A 21,625-nucleotide genomic window follows, 5' to 3' on the forward strand; every position below is an offset into this window, starting at 1 on the left:
TTCCTCATTGTTCTTCCTGGCCCTCCCAAGACTTTCTGTTCCAATTTCATTATTTTCTCAGAGAAATTTTTAGAAGAAGTAAATGCTGGGGCTTCCTGTTAATATCTTATAATTATTTTTTACTTATTCATTTGTAATTGTTCATAATTATTTCTAGTTCCTTTATGATATATTTGTTCTCTGACACTGGAGGAGCTCATAACCTAAAAGCAGAGGCAAAATTAAAGTCTGGTTTAGTCAACACACAAAGAATCCATTAGGAGTTAGGAACTCCTCAAAGTTTGGGAATTCACATCGTAGCTTTTATATACTATTACAAAAAATACCAATTAAGCAAATATCTGGCTTGGAAAGGATTCTCTTGTCCCTGTTTCCAGACCTCAGACATTGGCTACTGCTCACGGCTCCCTTCATTTTCCCCGTGCCCCGGGCCTCCCTTCATTTTCCCCGTGCCCCGGGCCTCCCTTCAGTGTGTCTGTGTGCTAGGCTGTTGGTCCCTTAGCAGAAAGTGGTCCAGGGGCCTCGTGAGGCTTTGGCGTCCTCTCTATTCCTGAGAAATTCTTTTTGTTTGTTCGGCTTTTTTTATTAATAGTAATCTTTTATTTAAGCATTTATTTTTGGCTGTGTTGGGTCTTTGTTTCTGTGCGAGGGATTTTTCTAGTTGCGGCAAGCGGGGGCCACTCTTCATCGCGGTGCGCGGGCCTCTCACTGTCGCGGCCTCTCTTGTTGCGGAGCGCAGGCTCCAGACGCGCAGGTTCAGTAGTTGTGGCTCATGGGCCTAGTTGCTCCGCGGCATGTGGGATCGTCCCAGACCAGGGCTCGAACCCGTGTCCCCTGCATTAGCAGGCAGATTCTCAACCACTGCGCCACCGGTGAAGCCCCCTGCGGAATTCTTGTTCTGGGTTCTTGAGATGCATCGTTGACGAAGACAGCCTAAAACTCCCTGCCTTGCTATGGCTTCCATTCCCTAATCACACATCGGTAAGGAATCCCTTTTAAAAACATGAGGTACTTTTCCTGTCTGCTTTTCTTTTTTCTCCTGCAGAAACCCTCCCATAGGTAGATTGGTACAACATTAGAGAATCCTTCTGGTCTTTGAATGGGAAAAATAAGGCCCAGCAAGTGGCTTCTGTGTCCACCTTGGTTTCGCTCATTCCCATCTGAGATTATGTTGGCTTGAATGTAGTTCTAAGGTACAGCTTCCTGATTTCCTGCAGATCTTTAACCAGTGATTGGGGAAGGCTGTAATGCACAGTAATATTTTACTCCCTCTAAGAGAGTAAATGTCAGGTGGGCGGGAGCACAAGGGACAAGGGGAAGAAAGAATCCTCAGAGCATTGTCCCTCCCGTCGGAGGGATCGAGCTGCTCGCTGACTCAGTAGGTACCAGTTTTTCATCTGTTAAATGAGTGGTTAGTATATTGATCTCTACAGTTCATTTCTTCTCTGTTTATTGGTATTTAATATATGATTATAGTACGAATTAATGGAGGAGGGAAAGAACTTCCAATAAACGCCTTGGATACAGCTCGTTAAATATTTGGAAATAAACCCATTTAGATTCTCGTGGAGCACCATAGCCAAAAAATAAATGTCAGATCTAAGAGTTAAAAATATATAAAATTAATCATTGAAAAAGGAGATGAAATAAGTGAATGTGTACCAGTTTTCTGCAGAACAAGAATTAAGGGTAGAAGGAAGGACTTTCTAAGCCTAAACTTTCTGAAAGAAATCACAGCTTTTACTCCATAATAATTTAAGGCTTTAATGAGCTAAAAATACTGGAAAAATCGGTCACTCTAAATGGAATAGTTAAGATGTTATTCTATTTAATATATGGAGAGCTCGTGCAAATCAATATACAAGAGATAAGCGGGCAGCAGATACAATAGACAAGTCGTGACAGAAAGCAGTAGTTTAATAAATGTTAACACTTATAACCCCCAAAATGCAGATTAAAACAGAGACACAACTTTTAATGTATGAAGCGTTAATCGGGTTTTTGTTGCTTTTAGATGAGAATTCTTATCGCTGACAAACGTGGTGGAATGTGTATTTTTGTAAATTGCTGGTAAGAACATAAATAGCTATAAACTTTTTGGAAATCAATTTGGCAAAATTCACTAGATGCCTTAAAATGTTTGTTCCTTGAACCCAGAAATCCTGCATGTGGGAATTTATTCTAAAGCTATTACCCAAAATTAACGGGGAAAAAAGGGCTTTATACCCTGAATTGTTAATTGTTGCATTACTAATTATTTTTAAAAAATAAATTTATTTATTTATTTTTGGCTGTGTTGGGTCTTTGTTGCTGTGCGTGGGCTTTCTCTAGTTGTGGCAAGTGGGGGCTACTCTTCATTGCTGTGCGCGGGCTTCTCATTGCGGTGGCTTCTCTTGTGGCAGAGCACGGGCTCTAGGCTCACGGGCTCAGTAGTTGTGGCGTGCGGGCTCAGTAGTTGCGGTACTTGCGGTTAGTTGCTCTGCGACATGTGGGATCTTCCCAGACCAGGGATCAAACCCATGTCCCCAGCATTGGTAAGTGGATTCTTAACTACTGAGCCACCCAGGAAGTTCCCTGCATTACTTGCTATTAAAAAGACAAAAGAAGCCTAAATAATACAATGATGAGGCAATAAGATAACAATTATGATATGTCCAGTGTAACTACTAGAGTATTTATATTGGGATAAGGACATTGAAAATGATCCCACTAAAGGTTAAAGAAAGGTCATGTAAAATTGATTTAACAGAAGATCGCAACTATATTTGAAAACGAAAAGCCTCTGCAATGGTTATTTATTTATTTATTTATTTTTGGCTGTGTTGGATATTCGTTGCTGAATGCGGGCTTTCTCTAGTTGCAGCGAGCGGGGTCTACTCTTCATTGCGGTGCCCGGGCTTCTCATTGTGGTGGCTTCTCTTGTTGAAGAGCATGGGTGCTACGCACACGGGCTCCAGTAGTTGTGGCTCACGGGCTTAGTTGCTCCGTAGCATGTGGGATCTTCCTGGACCAGGGCTCAAACCCGTGTCCCCTGCATTGGCAGGCGGATTCTTAACCACTGCGCCACCAGGGAAGTCCCTGCAATGGTTTTATCTAGCGAAGAAAAAAAAAAAAAAAAAAGCCAGTGTCTTCACTGAAGACTAGAAGAAAATAAACCAAAGTGTCAGTGGCCATATAGGTGGTAAAATTTCTACATTTTAGACTACAAAATTTTTATAATGAATGTGAATTACTGTTATAATGGGGGAAGTTACCTTTAAAAGAATTCATGACTTTGGTTCACTAAGTGACTTACTCTATGAGAGTAGTTTCCTTTACTTTTACCAGATTTTATTTTAATAGAAGATTCTTTGTTTAAAGAAAAGTCAACTCTGTTCCCCAACCAACATCTGAACTCCCCTACTGTGGTTTAAGTAGGTAATTTGCTTTCATTTTAGTTATTTTCATGTCAGTTTGATATATTGCCTCATGCAATTTCATGAGGTAGAAGAGGATTCTCTGCTTGGTTACAGGATATAACGGTTTAGAAAGAAATCGTGTGGGTTTATCTGCATGGCTTCTGTAGGGAGAGTAAATTGTTGGGTCATCTGCTCCGTCCTTATTATAATGGGAAAGAAACCTAGGACTTTCTCAGTTCATGTTATCCCTTTGTACGTTGTTTTTGACAATTCAGGGTGATTGGTATGGAGACTAAATTAGGTCGTCTAGAAATCTGGATTGAATCAACATGTATTGAGCATCTATTTATTCTGTAAGAAGTGGAAGGGGTTGGGGGTTCATCCCGGGCCTGGAAATAATTACTCAAATACTTTGGTTTATTGGGCATGATACTCACCCACATAAAACACAGAGAGGGACTCTGTAAGAATCCCCTGTGCTTACTTTCAGCAGTCTAATGCAATGGTATAAATAGAGCTGCAACAATAAATATGAATCAGTGAATTTTTGACTTAATGGATGAATGGGTGGCTTGGTGGACAGACGACCTAATGAATGAATAAAGTTGTCAGTGGATTAATGAATGTTTGCATGAATCCCAGAATACCTGTTCCAGATTCTACTTAACAGAAATTGGAAGGAACATCACTGCTTTCACCAAGCATCCTGTATTCCTGAGCTTTGTGACTCAGGAAAGTAGAAAAAGAAAAGGAGAGAGAGAGAAGGCCCTGTTTTGTGTTTTATCACTGCTGTTCTTAATGAAACTTTTCGAGGAATAGCCAGTCCATAATGACCCCAAAAGCATCGTTCATAGCTGAGTATGTCAATATTTTGTGATCGTATTTCAGATCTATCTAGAAACAAGGATACTGTAAGTCAACTTATTTTGAGCGCTCACAGCCAGCAATTCTGTCTTCAATAAATGATTCGTGTCAGGAAAGCATTTAAGTGCATTTGTTTTCTAGTAAGTCTCTCTTCGGGTCCATTATGCATGGATCAAGTCGGGGAAATTGCCTGGGTTCATCGGCATCCCTTTATGAAAATCAAAGAAATGAAAGATTTGAAATCTAGTCTTATCGATCTCCCACTGTCCCCTACCCTCCTTACCAGAACATGAGGATGGGCAACAGCAGGGTCTCCGAGAACTCGAGGGTCAAGGGCGCTTAACGAGCAGTGAGGACAATGGAGAGGGACCCACTGGAGAGAAAAGAGCCTGGTTACTGGTGTCTGTGATGCAGAAGAAAAAGAAAGATCACTTGCTGGGGCTTCCCTAGTGGCACAGTGGTTAAGAATCCGCCTGCCAACACAGGGGACATACGTTCGATAGTTTCGAGCCCTGGTCCGGGAAGATCCCACATGCCGTGGAGCAACTAAGCCCGTGCGCCACAACTACTGAGCCTGCGCTCTAGAGCCCGCGAGCCACAACTACTGAGCCCGTGTGCCACAACTACTGAGCTTGTGCTCTAGAGCCTGCGAGCCACAACTACTGAAGCCCACACACCTAGAGCCCGTGCTCCACAACGAGAGAAGCCACTGCAATGAGAAGCCCACACACCGCAGTGAAGAGTAGCCCCCGCTCGCCACAAATACAGAAAGTCCATGCGCAGCAACAAAGACCCAACGCAGCCAAAAATAATAAATTTTTTAAAAAAAAAAGATCACTTGCTGTCCCCGCCCAAATTAGCTCCTCTGAGCAGACCCTCAGGGACCCACCCCACCTACAGTGAACTCTTGATCATGACAGAGCCAGCAGGGTGCTTCCTCCAAATCCTACTCCCTGGTAAGTACCCCAGGGTACTAAGGCCATGTTAGTTTCCATGAATCAGAAGCATTCTAGTTGAGGACATCTGGACAAGTGGCCCCATTTTCCATTTTCTGAGCCATAGAATTGAGAGTGGTTACAGGTGCCTAAGCATCCGCCCAGCAGAGCCTTTGCACATTCTTTTCTTACCTCACTGACCTCTCCCACCACCCTTGTGGGGTCGGTGTATCTGGCAGAGCCTCCCACTGACAGATGAGGAAGCTGAGATTTCTAGAGGCCAAGTAACCAAGGTGATACGGACACACAGATGATCAGTAGTCAAACCCAGCCCCCGACTCAATACTGGTGCCTCCGCTTCTGCATTTATTTCTTCAGCCACTAGTAGAGTCATGACTTCTGGGTTCCCAAGGAGGGCTGTAGTCCAGTTGACACGTCCCGGCGCAAAATCAGTTCCCAGTCATGGTGCCTCCTGACTTGTATTTGCACCATTTAGCTGCTGTGTAGAGCTTCCCACGTCCACATGGTTTTGTGACATATGCTTTTCAAGCTTTGGTTACTGTCACTTCACGTCTGCTTGGCTTTCTGAGATGGCCTGTCTCTGATGCTTGGAGCCCCCCCAAGAGCTAGCAGTTTGGCCATTTGTCCAAGGCTGGTGACCTCTGCTGGTGACGTGCCCTGCTCACGTGGCCACAGGCAGTGTGTCGTCCTCAGAATAATGGTGAGAGTCATCACTCCTGATGGAGCTGGCGACCCAGACAGACTAGGTGGGCCAGGCCAGAAGGAGTGGAGAGATTTGGGCGATCTTCTCAACTTCACTGGAAAACGATGCCGGAGGATGTGCTTGGCTGACTCTGTTCGGTGGTATCCCCACGGTGTCCTGGCTTGGCCACTCAGACCACGTGCAGTTGTTTGTCCGTAGGGGAGCCTGCTTAAAGGTTAGAGCTCCTCAATACTGAAAAGGTTAGGGTTGTACCCCTTCCCCCAATGGGTACTGAAAATGAAAATATTGAATTATAAAATAAGTTTAAGGAAATTTCCAACAATGTTTTGAATTTTGCCATAAGTCTTAATTTTTTTTTTTTTTTTTTTTTTGCGGTACGCGGGCCTCTCACTGCTGTGGCCTCTCCCGTTGCGGGGCACAGGCTCTGGACGCGCAGGCTCAGCGGCCATGGCTCACGGACCCAGCCGCTCCGCGGCATGTGGGATCTTCCCGGACCGGGGCACGAACCCGTGTCCCCTGCATCGGCAGGCGGACTCTCAACCACTGCGCCACCAGGGAAGCCCCATAAGTCTTAATTTTAAAGGCTTTTTATTATTGTTGGTTTTCGGTTTATTTTGAAATATTAAAGATATATTAAATTATTAAATATTTTAATTATTAAAATTAATTATTATTTAATAATATATATATTTAAAAATATATATAATATAATAAAAATATTAAAGCAGCTTTTATGAAAAAAATTAGGTGCCGTGCTTTGCTGGGGACCCAAGCACACGTCTGTCTGCGCTGGTAACTGGCCCCGGCTTCGCACTACTCAGAAGTCTGCCCACTCCAATCTGCCCCCTTGGTGATGCAGACACACCTTTTATCTGCTCATCCTTTACATATAACATCTTGCGAGAATTGTCCTCAGCTCCTTATCGTAAGGCTCCGTGAGGTCAGGGCAATACTGGCATAGTCACAGGGCACCAGAGTGCTGAGAGTCTGCGTCTTGTCAACACCAGTTTTCATTGCTCCTCCATGAAGTCAGAACAAGGTTCATATTTATTGTATTATGTTCAGCTCTTTTCTTTTTTTAAAATTTACTTTGTTGAAGTATAGTTGATCTACAATGAAGTGTTAATTTCTGCTGTACGGCAGCAAAGTGATCCAGTTATACATATATACATTCTTTTTCATATTCTTTTCCATTATGGTTTATCACAGGATATTGAATAGAGTTCCCTGTGCTCTACAGTAGGACCTTGTTGTTTGTTTATCCATTTTATATATAATAGTTGGCATCTGCTAATCCCAAACCCCCAGTCCATCCCTCTCCCACCCCTCTCCCCCTTGGCAACCACAAGTCTGTTCTCTATGTCTGTGAGTCTGTTTCTGTTTCATAGATAAGTTCATTTGTGTCATAGTTTAGATTCCACATATAAGTGATACTATATGGTATTTGTCTTTCTCTTTCTGACTGACTTCGCTTAGTATGATCATCTCTAGGTCCATCCATGTTGCTGCAAATGGCATTATTTCATTCCTTTTTATGGCTGAATAGTATTCCATTGTATATATGTACCACAACTTCTCTGTTCATTCATCTGTTGGTGGACATTTAGGTAGTTTTCATGTCTTGGCTATTGTAGATAGCGCTGCTGTGCACATAGGGGTGCATGTATATTTTCAAATTATAGTTTTCTCCAAACATGTGCCCAGGAGTGGGATGGCAGGATCACATGGCAGCTCTATTTTTGGTGTTTTGAGGCACCTTCATACTGTTTTCTTCAACTCATTTCTTTAATATAATTTCTATGGGAACTAACAGGTATTACCCATCATTATAAAGAGGGCGTCAGAACAGATGACTGTGAACTGTCTTCCTTTAGGTTGGGAATGGAGACGTGGTCCCTTCGTTAAAACTCGTGAGTGGACTTCGGGGCAGCCTCACAAGGCCCTTTGGGCCCAGAGGCGTTCTGGACTGTGCGCATGTCCGAAAAAACATGTTCCAATGAGAAAAATTTTATGAAAACAAACAAAAGAAATGGATCATGAGAGCCACAGGCGGAAAGTTTAGTAAAAAAAGATGGTAGCTGGTTTTGGGGTGGGGGCACGTGGGAGAAGCAGCTGAAGGAGGGGCATGTCCCAGGCAGTCTGGGAGCCCCGGTGGACCCTGGTACCCAGGAGTGCCCTCCTGAGGCCTGAGCTGGCTGCTGCAGCTCATCAGCGCAACATCCCTGGGGACCAGATTACTGCCTCCATTAAACAGATGCAGAAACTGAGGCTCAGAGAAGACACGTTCCTCGCCCAGGGTCACACAGTAGGTAGATGGGCTTGACACCAGCGGCCACCTGCCGAGGTTCCCCTTAGGCGGCGTGCCTTGGCCACACGGCTTTGTCACGACCCACGTGGGAAGGAGAGAGGCGGGCAGTGTGATGAGACCGCTGTCCTGACCGTGTTGCCTTGGTGACGGTGGAACTGGAGTAGGAGGTGGATTCTACACTGAATAAAGCTCTCCTTTTTGTTGCGGGTGCCAGCTGGCGATGCATGTCCCTCACGCCTGCTCCTGGAGGCCCTGAGCTGGTCGCAGGCCATCTCCCTGCTTGGATGGGAGGGGAGGCGAGAGCGGCCCCTTCCTCTTCCTCAGCCTCCATAGATTTTCAGCCTTCACAGGTGTGTGACTGAGTTGATGGCCGTGCCACGTGGCAGCAATAATGGTGCGAAGATTATAACAATCTCCATGCAACCTCCATCAGTCTTCCATTTTTGAAAAGGTTTCAAGATTAATTGGAATAGACTCATTTAAAGCAGAAATGTGTCTGCTTCCCCACTTGGAAGATTAATTTTCATTTCAGTTTTGGGTTTCATGATTTCATGATATTCGAGTTTTATCAGGACTTCATAAAAGTCCTTCATAAAATTTTTTGGAAACTTCCAGAGATCGAACATAATTTAAAAATATATTTTCCACTGAGTATCTTATAAAATAGTTCACACACTCTTGGTTGTTGGAAATGCAGCTAGGCACCAGCTCGCTCCGACTGCACCAACTCTGTGAGGTCAGAGCCCTCCAATCCCAGGGACCGTGGGAGAGCTGGATTGGGGTTTGGGGATGGCAGATCTTCTACCTGGAAGAAGGGCATGACTGGGTCTCTGCAGGACTGACTGGTGGGGTAGTGACTCAAAAACTCACGATCACCCCAACAGTCAGACAGGGAACCGGGAGGTGAAATATGGAACCAAGTTCATGAAATAAGGCCACGTTCCTGTGGAGTCTAGCTGCCTTGGGCTTCCTGTCTTAAAGGCAGCCTAACCTGAGCTTAGTTTACTCTCTCTTTGACTTTTGCATGTTCCCTGGTCTCACTAAACCTCAGTTTCCTCATCTGTAAAGTGGGGATAACAATACCTTCCATAGTAGGTTTTTGTGACAGTTAATGAGACAATGTGCGTGTAAAACATTCAGTGGACTTATTCTGCTGCACTGGGTACCATTCAGAAGACCTGATGTTTAACTCTAGATATTTTAATCTTGTAGCTGTCAGAGCTACAAAAGGCCTTGGAGAATACCTCATTTAATTTCCTTTATCTTTGTTTTTTCTTATGACAGGAAAAGTTACCTAGGTTATCCATCTGGGTTTACCTGATCCTGGTTTCCTTGGATTAGATTTAAAACTCTTTAGGATTTCTTTTTCTCTTATAAGCTGCTCAGAAGCAACTGTTAAACATAAACTTAGAAACCTCAGTTTTCTATAGACTTACATTTTTATTATCCTAAAATTAGATTTTGGAGAGAGACTGAGTGAGGGTTATTTATTATTGGATGTAATGAAATAGTTGAGTATGATTTATGACTTCTTTGGAGTTTTTGTTTTAATGGACTTCATATATGGTACAGGGGTATTAGGCAAAGGACTGCTCCATCAATCTTTAAAAAAGCTAATTTTATAGAGGCTTCTGCCAACCCATTAGACAATGATAATTTTTTAATTGAGGAATATTTTAGTAAGAGATGGTCCCAGAGACAGTTAAATTCAGTCTAGAACACTTTCTCTCGTGTTTTGTTTTGGGCCTTGGGCCAGTGTAACTCCCGGGAATCCAACACTAAATTTATCCATGTTTCTCAGGAGGAAGTGCTAAGTGGCTGCCTCGGGCTGCCACAAGTTCGCTGCTGCCCTCTTGGAGATCTTGCTAAATTTATTTAATTTAAAGTAGAATTCGAGATCTGAAAGTTGGACCCCCGGAACAGTCCGCCACTCATTCCACCTGGGACCGCATCCACGTCCCTTTCCTGCAGGGCTCCTTTGTGCCTGGGCATTCTCTGCCTTACAGACCAGAAGTATTCGTCCAGAAACAAAGTCCACCAGCCAGCCCGACTTGCGTTGTGTGCGCACACACGGAAAGATAACTACTGGTAGTGTTTTTAGAGTTGTGATTATTCTCTCTATATATAATTCGGTGACCTTCATCTCCCAATATCATAATGAAAATGTTTCCATCTTCCTACAAACCTATTACAGTGATACTTTCTTCATTCGATTGTGTGGGTTTCCCATAATTCATTTGATTGTTTCCTCATGTCAGAAAGGTAAGTGGTTTCTAATTTTGGGTGCTTATAAATAATCCTGGTTGACTATCTTGGTGCAGAGAGAATTTTCTAAAAGCTAGTTTTATCCTTGAGAGAGATGGTCAGAGGTTGGCTTATGAAATCAAGTGGTGTGAAGATGTTGAGGTCTTTCTGTGTATGCCACGTTGCTTTCTAAAAAGATTGTGTGGTGGTTCTCATTGTGAGAATGAGTGCGTTTTACCCCAGCTCTTTTAAAATGGCGTATTGTCAGTTTTAGTTTGCAATATAAAAAGTAGCATCGCTTCAATTAGCATTTGTTAGATATCTCTTCTGTTTTGTGAACACTATTCTGGTGTTCGGGATTAAAAGAGCCTAAATAATGGGTTGTATAGATTTCAGTGATGGTACTAAATTGATCATGGGCATTATCTTAGCAATTCCACCTGGAGTGATTTCTTTGGAAGGAAGCTTTGGCTTCTTCTAAAACCCTGACCTGGTTTAATTCTGTCATGTAAATGTACAAAAAACAAAACAAAAAAAACCCCACCAAAATCTTTAAAAACAAGCTAGTGAAAGAGTTCATCCCATTTCAGGTTTAGTCTCTTCCTGAGTGTGTCTGAAGCTCGTGCTTATTTAATAGTTGCAGAATAGTGACTAGGGCAGAAGACCCAAGTCTTAACTCAGGTCCTCCCGTTGGTTCTCTAATTTGATGCTTTACGTTGAAGCCGCGTCTTTAGAGAAGGACGCACCTTGAATTCTCTCATGGGGAGATTCTGGGCTGCTTTTATTTGTTTATGTTTCCGCTGATGCCATCTGTGTTCCCACCCCTCACCCTGCAGGAGTCCCAGGTAGCAAAACTCCACCGGTGTGTGCATGCCAGCTTCTCTGCATCTGCCCAGTTTCAGGGTAGAAATCGGCGTGGGAAACACAAGGGTAATGAAAGCATCCTGCTGGCTGACGCTTTCCCTTATTCCAAAGTCCCTTTGTCATCTCCATGCTTTGCCAAGGTTATTACCTAGTTAAAAGGGTACCATCCATGTGAGTTTTGGTGAACGCATCACTTCCCATTTCAGAGTCACTAGCAGTAAAGGACAGATTAGAATGAAAACAAATGGGGGAGGCAATGTTTTAACACACTTCAAGGTAAATTAAAGAAAACATCAGGCTCTATCAGTAGATAGGGAGTGAGAAGGAAAACTGATTTATATCTCACTGGCTTTCCCAGGGATGCCAAAGTAATACATCTTAGCTGCTCCTTCTTTCTTTTCTTGAAATGAGAGAAAAATTCTCCCATTATTGTGAGCTCCCTGTGTTCCAGGCATCGTGTTAAGTGTTTCAGATGCTTTATTATACGTGAGCCTTGCAGCAACCTTGTGTTGGCGGTCTTGTTCTGGTTTCGCAGAGGAGGAAGCTGGGGGCTGTGGAAGTTCAGTAAGGGATGGAGCTAGGCAGCGGCCGAGCCTGGATTTCTAGCCAGGACTGCCAGATTCAAACGTTCCTGCAACGTCCCTTACCCTCTAGCATCTGGCCTGTATCACCCTCACCGTCAGCTGTGCTTGGATTCAAGGTGGTCTCAGGTTGCCTTCACATTCCAGAATTTCTCTGGTCCGTTGCTGATGGGCTGGATTTCCACCTTTCCGCTCACCTGACAGGGTGAGCCCACCCCGTGGTTCTTCCTCATCAAGTTTGCAAGCAGCCTGCAGGGACCACCTTCATCATCCCGTGTGCTCCACCCTCTGACCACATCTGACCAATGGCAGGGATGCTGGGAAACGCGTCCATCCAGCTCTGTGCCCAGGAAGGGGGAGAATCTCATTGTCATTATAGGAAAGAACAATAAAACACGGGCAAGAAAAGAGAAACCACCTGTAATCCTTCCACCAAAAATTAGAGGAAAAGGCAAGAATTTTAAAATGCTTTCTCTCTACCTGTTTTTGTCACTGGTCAGATCTTTACACCATCTTTCCTCAGTATGGTACCGAATTGGCAAGTCACCACATTAGAGAGAAGGCTTGCCTTTAGTCAAGAAGGGTAGGATGGTCCCCTCAAACTTCTATCTGGAATAAACTTAAGACATGCAACACATATTCACCCACTAGACACCCCCCCTAAAAAGTTTAGCCTTGTCTCTCTTTTAATAATCAGTTAAATTGTTTCATAAACTCACAGCACTTCTTACCTTATTGTTCATCATGCATTTCCTTTGCTATTCTTGTCGTTTTTCTCTTGAATATAAATTTGAGAATCAACTAAAGTTTTGCAAAAAACAATAGCCTCCTTGGAATTTTGATTGCAATCTATTAGCCCTTTTTGTAGATAAAGAATCCGAGATTCAGAAAAGTTAATTTACCTGAGGATACGCAACCCAGAGCTTCAAACCCAGACAGTTGAACTCCAAACCCACACCAGTCTAGGAAGGGGATCTGGGGCAGAACAAAGCCAGCCAAGGCTCGCCTGTCTGTGACCCCCCTCGTGACTCCTGAAGCTCACCAACGTTGTGTTAGACCCCTGGTTCATGCAGTACTAGCGAGGGTTTTACTAAAGGGCATGCTGGTCCCTGGACTTATACAAGGAAAAAAAGAAAAGCTTACTTTTTCTTCGTCATGCCCTACTTCTGACAGGAAACCGAGGAAGGCGGCATTCAATCCCCTGCGTTTCCAGTACCAGCTGACTTCCATTTCTTAGTGTTAAGTCAGCAAAGCAAAGGATTTGTCAAATACTTTCCGAACACTAGGTCCCAGAAACCTAGTGAAGAATCACACTTCTTCTGGCCCAGAGTGTCCGGAAGCTTTTAGAGGCCAATCCAAGGACAAACGAATACAGTCCACCTCGGACTATAGCTGCTGCTGAATCGTCACCGACGTGCGTCACTTCTGTTCATGTAGCTCCTGAAAGCCAAGTGCACTGAGGTGAGCTACCAGCTTAGCGTCTGTGCCTTCTAGAGAGACTGGGTATGTTGAAACTAAGTAAAGAGTTTGACAACTTGGAGGTGTCCCAGGGCAGTGCTCTCTGAAAAACATTGAAGAAGGGCTGCTTCAGCCCCTGCAGCATCCTGGCTTTGTGCCAGAGAGCAGGGCTTCTGGGGAGACAGATGGTCTCAGCTGAGCTGAGCTGACTTCAGAGAAATCAGGCCAAAGGTACTTTCTATTTCCCTCGTCTCAGAAACACATAGGAATCACAGGTGCCTTCCGGTTAGTCTAAGCGAGGGTCATGTTTTACAGGAATGCACCTTGTGACTGTCCTTATACCCAAGACTGTCCTCAGAACCAGCCTGGGAGTCCCAGAAGCGAGTCCCGTGTCCCCGACTCCGCGCCTAGCTTGGGACTGTGAACCTCACTGAACGCTGCACTGTTGTGCCCTGGGCTCCTTTCTGGGCTGCTCTGTGGAGGGGAGTTCTGAGCCCAGGAGAAGCCCCACCTCACACCCCAGGGGTAAAGTCGCCCAGAGAGCTGGAGGAGAAGGAGCTCGGACGTCAGACTGAATCCTTCTAAGCACTTTTAAAATAATTAATTAATTAATTATGGCTGCGTTGGGTCTGTTGCTGCACGCGGGCTTTCTCTAGTTGCGGCGAGCGGGGGCTGCTCTTTGTTGTGGTGTATGGGCTTCTCATTGCGGTGGCTTCTCTTGTTGCAGAGCACGGACTGTAGGCGAGTGGCCTTCAGTGGTTGTGGTGTGCAGGCTTCAGTAGTTGTGGTGCACGGGCTTAGTTGCTCCACGGCATGTGGGATCTTCCCGGACCAGGGCTCGAACTCATGTCCCCTCCCTTGGCAGGCGGATTCTTAACCACAGTGCCACCAGGGAAGCCCCGTCAGACTGAATCTTAAGGTCAGTTACTGATGGTGGCAACCTCAGGCAAATCGCCCAACCTATGGGGCATCTCAGTTTCTTACTCCGAAAAATGGGATAATAATAATACTCATGGGATTCATCTGAGGCTTAAAATGAGATCATATATGTGATACTGTCGTACAGATTTTTTGCGGGACAGTATTATCCATAAAGATTGTAATGACGTCTAGGGTCTCTTCACTATTACTGTTAGAAAGTTCGTCCTGCCGTTGGAGCTGTTCCTGAGGTCGTTTGCAATGACGTTCTGCTTCTGGGAGAAGCTAGCCTGCTACGCATCATGCTCTCAGACTTACGTTTTCTCCAGCAGAGTATTTGAACCTCCTGCCTCCAGGCTGTTCCTCAAAGGCTTAATTTGCCAAACTGGACAGTTATTTCATTATTCCATTCTGGGGTTGGAGACTGATGACAGGGCCGTGAGTCTGGCCGCTGTGCATGTTTTGAGTTTCTGCTCAATCTTAGAACTCTTAAGGGTGCATGTGTGCGCGCACATGTGTGTGTCTGTGTGTGTGTGTCAGGAGTGTGGTGGCATGTTCCTCTTGCCTTCATACTTGGTTATTTGTGTTTACTGATATCTCAAAGTTCATCCCTTGTTTCCCTTCATTAAATCATTCCACAAATATATATGTATTTTTTTAAATTTTTATTCATTCATTTATTTAGTTTTTGGCTGCATTGGGTCTTCGTTGCTGCTGGTGGGCTTTCTCTAGTTGCGGCGAGCGGGGGCTACTCTTCGTTGCGGTGTGCGGGCTTCTCATTGCGGTGGCTTCTCTTACTGTGGAGCACGGGCTCTAGGTGCACAGGCTTCAGTAGTTATGGGGCACAGGCTCAGTAGTTGTGGTTTGTGGGCTCTATAGTGCAGGCTCAGTAGTTGTGGCACACGGGCTTCGTTGCTCCGCCACATGTGGGATCTTCCCAGACCAGGGCTCGAACCCGTGTCCCCTGCATTGGCAGGCGGATTCTTAACCATTGCGCTACCAGGGAAGTCCCATATATGTATTTTTAATTAAGTTCCAACTCTGTGCCAGTGATTGCTTCAAGGCTGGGGGAGACAGGGATGATCTTCAGAATAGTCGTGTGCCCCGGAGGAGTGACAGTCCAGTGTAGGAAGGCGAACAGGCGAAGCAGTAACACAGTAACGGCAGAGGGTGCCGCCTGGGCGCCCTCCTCCAAACACCACCCCAGGGGTGGCCCCCAGCCTCCTCCGGGCAGGCATGCATTCGGGGAGGTCTTGCCAGAAGAAGTGCTGTTTGGACTGAGATCTGGAGATGACGAGTGGAGGGAGGTGTGGAGGGGTCGCCGGGGGCAGTAGGCAGGCAGGAGGGAAGGTCCAGAGATGCGGACTCTGGCCACCAGCCTCTCCTTAGCAGTGAGGCCTGTGGAACCCTGACCAAGTTGCTTAACCTCTGTGGGCCTCATTCCCTCCTCTGTAATAACGGTGCCCGCCTCGCAGGCATTAGTGCAGTTAAAGGAACTATTCTTTTTAAAGGACTGAAACTGTGCCCGACCTTAAGGAAGCGCTATTATAAATGCTTGCTGGAATTCCCTGGCGGTCCAGTGGTTAGGACTTCGCGCTGAGGGCCTGGCTTCAGTCCCTGGTCGGGGAGTTAAGATCCCACAAGCTGTACGGCTTGGCCCAAAAAAAAAAAAAAAAAAGGTTTTGAAATAAAAATAAATCAACGAATGTACAACGTGTTTAAAATTTTTTAATTTTTGGCCACTTGGCTTGCGGGGACCTTAGTTCCCTGACCAGGGATCAAACCCGTGCCCCTTGCAGTGAAAGCTTGGACTCCTAACCACGGGACCACCAGAGAATTCCTTGTAGAATGTGTTTAATCTCGAGAGTACATTTTTCTTCTAAGAGTTGTTTTCCCCTGCCTGTGAGAGCAGATAATATTTTTTCTCACATTTGACATCGGTGTGTGTTTCAGGCGTATTCCTGAGTCCCGGCCGTCCTGTCCTCTGGACGTGTTCTACGGTGGGCGTCTGTGGTTTGGCGGAGGAGCGCCCACCCAGCATGGACCTCATCGCGTTGCTGAAGTCTCAGTTCCTGTGCCATCTCATCTTCTGTTACGTGTTTATCGCCTCGGGGCTCATCATCAACACCATTCAGCTCTTCACGCTCCTCCTCTGGCCAATTAACAAGCAACTTTTCCGGAAGATCAACTGCCGGCTGTCCTACTGCATCTCCAGCCGTAAGAGACTTTCTCCTGTTTCTCTATTTGCATCTTCACTGCCAGTGTGTGTGTGTGTGTGTCACAGTTAGGACTTCTTACATGGGTTCACTAAGGCTTTTAGTGTATGCTAAGATTCTTTGGTTTGTTTCTGTTTGTTTTAGGTTTGAAATGTCTATTTTGTCCTCACTGTTAAAGAATTATTTTTTGAATGAGTAATGCCAATAGCACAAAATTCAACAGGCACAGAGGGGTATCCTGTGAAAAGCAAATAAGCATTCTGTTTCTTTAGTTTTCCTCCTCGGAAACAACAGCATTAGTGATTTCTTAGGTATCCTTACAGAAGTAGCATATATATACACACATATATAGAAAGACATGTACACACATACAGAGACATATGTATGCATGGCTCTTATGTTTGTACATGTATGCAGGTAAGTCTGTATATGTATAGATACATAAGACATGTACATATTTTTAAAAACTAAATGGTGATATAATGTATTGTTGTCTTCCTTGCTTCTTTTCTTTAAATTTTTGAGATAATTGATGCACATACAATTGTAAGAAATAATAGAGAGATCCCATGTACCTTTCAGCCAGTTTTCCCCAGTGGTGATTTCTTGCATGGCTACAGTGTTATACCCCAATAAGAAAACTGACATTGACATAATCCACCAACCTTTTTCAGCTTTCTCCAGTTTTATATACGTTCATGTGTGTGTGTGTGTCTGTGTGCGTGTGTGATTATACTAGACTATTTTAAACATGACTAATTCAACTGGCCTGAATTTCAAAAATGAAAATGATACAAGATGAATCTGAGTATTGGGATGTCTAGAGATGAGTTTGGTGTTGATTGACCAGAAATCTGTACCTATTCTCAACAGCACAGAATGCAGTGTACATCATTACCAGTTACATATAGGAGTGTGAATATATTTTGAAAAATGAGCTCTTTCAAATTAAGCAATTTAAAAACCTCGGCTACCTTAGATTATGCCAAGAGTCCAAAATTGTAGATATCTTTTTGAAACCCTTACAATGAAGCAATCAGATTTAAATTTGAATTAAAATAATGCAAGCTGCATACAGTTATCCAAATGGATTACTACTGATTCAGTGAGTTGTTTCTGAAACTTCAAAGGACGATCTCGTGAGGAACAAATGATAAAAACAAGCTTATTCGTAATTTCTGTCACCAGCTCAGAACTGGCAGATGTGTGTGATACTGTTTATGATGTGGTGTGTGTGCTCGACCTACTGTTGTCTTGGATTGTAGTGTTTTACATAAATGTCTTGAGACCGTTCATGAGATCATAAAGTCACAGTTACAAAAAATGTATCTTTAATCCATGTATCTATGGCCTATTGGGTGCAGCCACTAGTTCAGCGCAATCGTGGGTAATGCAAATTTGTTTGTCATACATTTTACCATAACATTGTTTCTAGTATTTAGACATCTTCCATGGTATAGAAAAGGAAACAATCTTTCAGCGCAGGGCAGAAGCAGTAGGAGATGGCCAGAACCTGGATTGTAGCTGTTTGAGGAGAAAAGAGTTTGTATAATCCAGAGAAGGAGATAGTAGCCTGAGATTTACTTTATAATTTTAAGTGTCTTTCTACACTTAAGTGTCTATTTAAAGAAAACTTAAATTTAACAAAGCAATGCTGATTGCACATTTCATCAAAACCTGCACTTGTATGATTTGTACACACCTATGGAGATTCCCAAATCTGTCAGTTTGCAATTTGAAATCATGTGTATTTGCACTGTCGTAACCCCTATTTAAATCTCAAAGAGGTGGTTAAGCACTGACTTTCTCATTTGGAGTCAAGAAATAAGAGACAGGATTTAGGACTAGAGTTCCTAAGAGTACTCTATTTCGCTTTTGGTAGATGGTGAAGACATACCAAGGTTACAGCAAGGCCGAGTCAATATTCTTCTAAAGGCACCGTAGCCTATATGCCTCTGGTGGAAATTAAGATGGGGAACAGATTCAGAAAGCAAGGTGGATTTTTCAACATGATAAATTAATTAAACTATTTAGAATGATTCCAAATGAAACATAACCATCCAAGCCACTGGCATTTCCCCACCCAGGGTGAAATGGAGGGCAGGCAGTCGAATTTCACGAAAGATTCAGAAGCACGTCCATCCAGGCACATCCTATCTCGGGACGTCCCACAGTGCTGTGTGCCTACTGCCCCGGATGAAAGCTTCCAGGGGCTTGGGCTGAGCAGAAGCAGAAGCGACCTGAAGAGGGAAGGGAGGGCTTCTCTCTGGAGGAGAAGGACAAGGCAGTGCATCCTGGGTTTGGCCGTGGCACTCACTGCGGTGAGGAAAGCTCCCCCGTGCCTTCCCCGGCTTCTCCACTTCTGGTATCCCAGCATGTGTTAGATACAAAGCTGTTCTCCTCTCTCTCTTTCGGAACTTGTCCTCTGTAGTTAATAGATTTCCTTATACCCTGAGTGTTTCACAGCAACAACCAAAGACACGTAAGAGACAATGATCCACTGAGCTGTTGACCATCAGAGGCTGCAGCGCGTGGGCTATCGAACAGCTTGGAATAAGAGATGGTCAGACCTCTTCTGTTTGCTTTCACTGTCTTCCCCTTCCCTCTGAGTTAAGATAAAAACTCTTCATGGGGTTTAATGAGTCACTGTAAAGCTTAGAAAATCAGTAGCATTCATCATTTGCAGCTGACTTTTAAGAAAAAAATTATTTCCTAGAGACTTGGATCCCCTCCATCACCTGCCCACTTTTTACTAATAGAGCCATGACGTCACCCTTTTAAAAAAAATGTTAAGAGCGGGGCTTCCCTGGTGGCGCAGTGGTTGAGAGTCTGCCTGCCGATGCAGGGACACGGGTTCGTGCCCAGGTCCGGGAAGATCCCACATGCCGCGGATCGGCTGGGCCCGTGAGCCATGGCCGCTGAGCCTGCGCGTCCGGAGCCTGTGCTCCGCAGCGGGAGAGGCCACGGCAGTGAGAGGCCCGCGTACCGCAAAAAAAAAAAAAGTAAAAAAAATGTTAAGAGCTTGCTGTTGCACCAGGTGAGTCCAGAGTAGTCACCAGCCCTGGTGTGTAAAAGGCCACTCGGATGTAAATGACAAATAGAGACGGTTTCCAGCATGACACACACAGCGGAGAATCTTAGTCTGGTGGCCAGGACCGCCATCAGGAATAACAATTTGAAAGTTTATTTGATCTAAGTGGCTGACTTTGGGAGGGTTGTTGTATTTCCTTTTCGCCTAGCTTTGTGGGCCCAGGAGGCTAAGACAGGCTGGCTTAGCATGCTGGATGAGGAAGGGGGCATGGAGCGAGCTTTTGCAAGGTGTGGAGAAGGAAGAAAGTTACGAGAAGCCGAGTAGAATTGTATTACCTTCCCTCGCGCAGCATGTGTCCTTTAATCTCTTGCGAAAGGTGGCCAAGACCAGCTGCCTTGTTTTCCTTCCCCTCTGACACTGTGGGTTTTAGAAAGCAGGGAAGAACTCGGAGAATCTATTAATGGCAGAGTTTTTTAAAAGGGGAGGGTGCTGGGGAGGACTACAACTGACCTTACTGTTCCGTGGAGGACCTGGGACACAGAACTGCACGGAGACACCACTGCCCATCCACCCACCAGCCTTGCTTCCAAATTCCATGCTGTTGCTAACCAGCTCCGTGCGTTAAGCCTGCCGCTTACTCTTTCTGGACCGTGATGCTCATGGGTTCTATGGCCGTCCAATCCACAGGTCCACTAGGTGCCTCTGATGGGCAAGGCCGTGTGGTGGCGAGGACGGGTCCGAATCTGGAGTGCTGAGACGCAACATAGGACATCCTGCCCTCCTGTTTACAGGCTGTCCCCTTGGACGAGCCTCGCAAACCCTATGAGTTCAGCATGGAGTAGCGGGACGGGTCACCATGACCAGTTGGAAAAGCAGGGTGAGATGCCGTGGACAGAAGTGCCTTGTGAACTGTTTAAAGCACATCAGATTTAGGATGAAAACCGGAATTTGTGGCTATGGAGGGAAGGAGCGTTGCGGGGGGTTGGGGGAAGGGATGGGAGGTGGGAGACAGGCAAGGGTGTCTTCTCATTATGGCAGTTAACCTGGTTAGGTAACTTTAAAAAATGAACTCCATTTTAATAAAGGAGAGGGAGTGGAATTGACCAAGATGCCAGTCTTTTTCTGATAAAGACTTGAGTTCTTTTCGGTTCTGCCCTTGGGAGATACTTACTTCTCTTTTCAGCACCTCTCTCTTCCGTGTCCCCCCGCCCTGACCTGAAGGTTATTGGCTGCTTACTTTGTAGTAGGTAGTGGTTGAGCATGGACGGAGAAGCAGGCTCCGTTTCACCACCTATGACACCGCCCCCGGGTCCTCCCTTGAAACAGATGTCAGTTTTCCTGCTGTGACAATAACGGACCCCAGGATGTAGAGGTCCCTTCCGAGTTGTGACCCAAGGGCGCGCTCAGTAGCGTGACTGACAGACGCCCTCCCCGGAGCCCCAGTGGGAACCGGACTTCACTGAAGATGCTTCCGCGTCCCTCTCGTCCGTGGGGCAGCCCCCTGCCCCCCGCAGCTGCGACCACACCATCAATCTGACTGTCCCGGGCTGCAGGCTGGTCCCTGGGGCCGTCTGGCCAGCTCTGCTTTAGTACAAGACCGTCTCCCATAGTGTGAATTTGGCTGCTTTTGCGTATTTCTCTCTTTTTTCTCACGTGAAATTGAAGAACGCTTCTCCTACCGTAGCGCCTCCCGAAGCAGGATGAGAATTGCTTTTTAAAGGTCCTGATATGAGTTCCCGATTCTCGGCGCGTATTGGTTTCCTTTCTTTGAGATTAGCTGGTGCTGGTGTGGCAGGGGAGACCGCAGCTGTTGGGAGGCAGTAGGACGGGGGCCGGGAGCCCTGGCTGGGAGACGGAGAGCGGGAGAGGTGAGGGGGGCATCAGGTGTCCTCAGTGCCTCCCCGCCCAGACTTGGTCCCCGGTCAGTCACCCTGAAGAGGGGGACAGCACTGGAGCAGCTGAAGTGGAAGTGGAGATGGAAGGGGGTCCCCTCGCCGGGGAGGGTGGAGGGAACTCCAGATGAGCGAACACCGCCAGGAGCCCCCCGGGATCTGTTGCTGGACTTCCTCCGTGAACCGCTTTCC

The 21,625-nt window shown here is 45.5% G+C and overlaps 1 protein-coding gene across 2 annotated transcripts in view; it reads left to right on the forward strand.

Annotated features, from left to right (window-relative positions):
- Nucleotides 1–21,625, forward strand: part of AGPAT4 (1-acylglycerol-3-phosphate O-acyltransferase 4) — a 107,044-nt gene that overhangs the window by 17,144 nt on the left and 68,275 nt on the right. Inside the window, exon 2 of one of the 2 annotated variants that reach the window (XM_082855800.1) lies at nt 16,248–16,511. In XM_082855800.1, the coding sequence (XP_082711926.1) occupies nt 16,334–16,511 (178 nt within the window). In that variant the 5' untranslated portion in view covers nt 16,248–16,333. Of the gene's footprint in view, nt 1–15,747; nt 16,512–21,625 lie in introns of those variants that run through there. The other variant, XM_082855801.1, reaches the window with a different exon arrangement.

Source organism: Leucopleurus acutus (assembly GCF_964270905.1).
Source record: "Leucopleurus acutus genome assembly, chromosome: 15".
In the NCBI taxonomy this organism is placed as follows: Eukaryota; Metazoa; Chordata; class Mammalia; order Artiodactyla; family Delphinidae; genus Leucopleurus; species Leucopleurus acutus.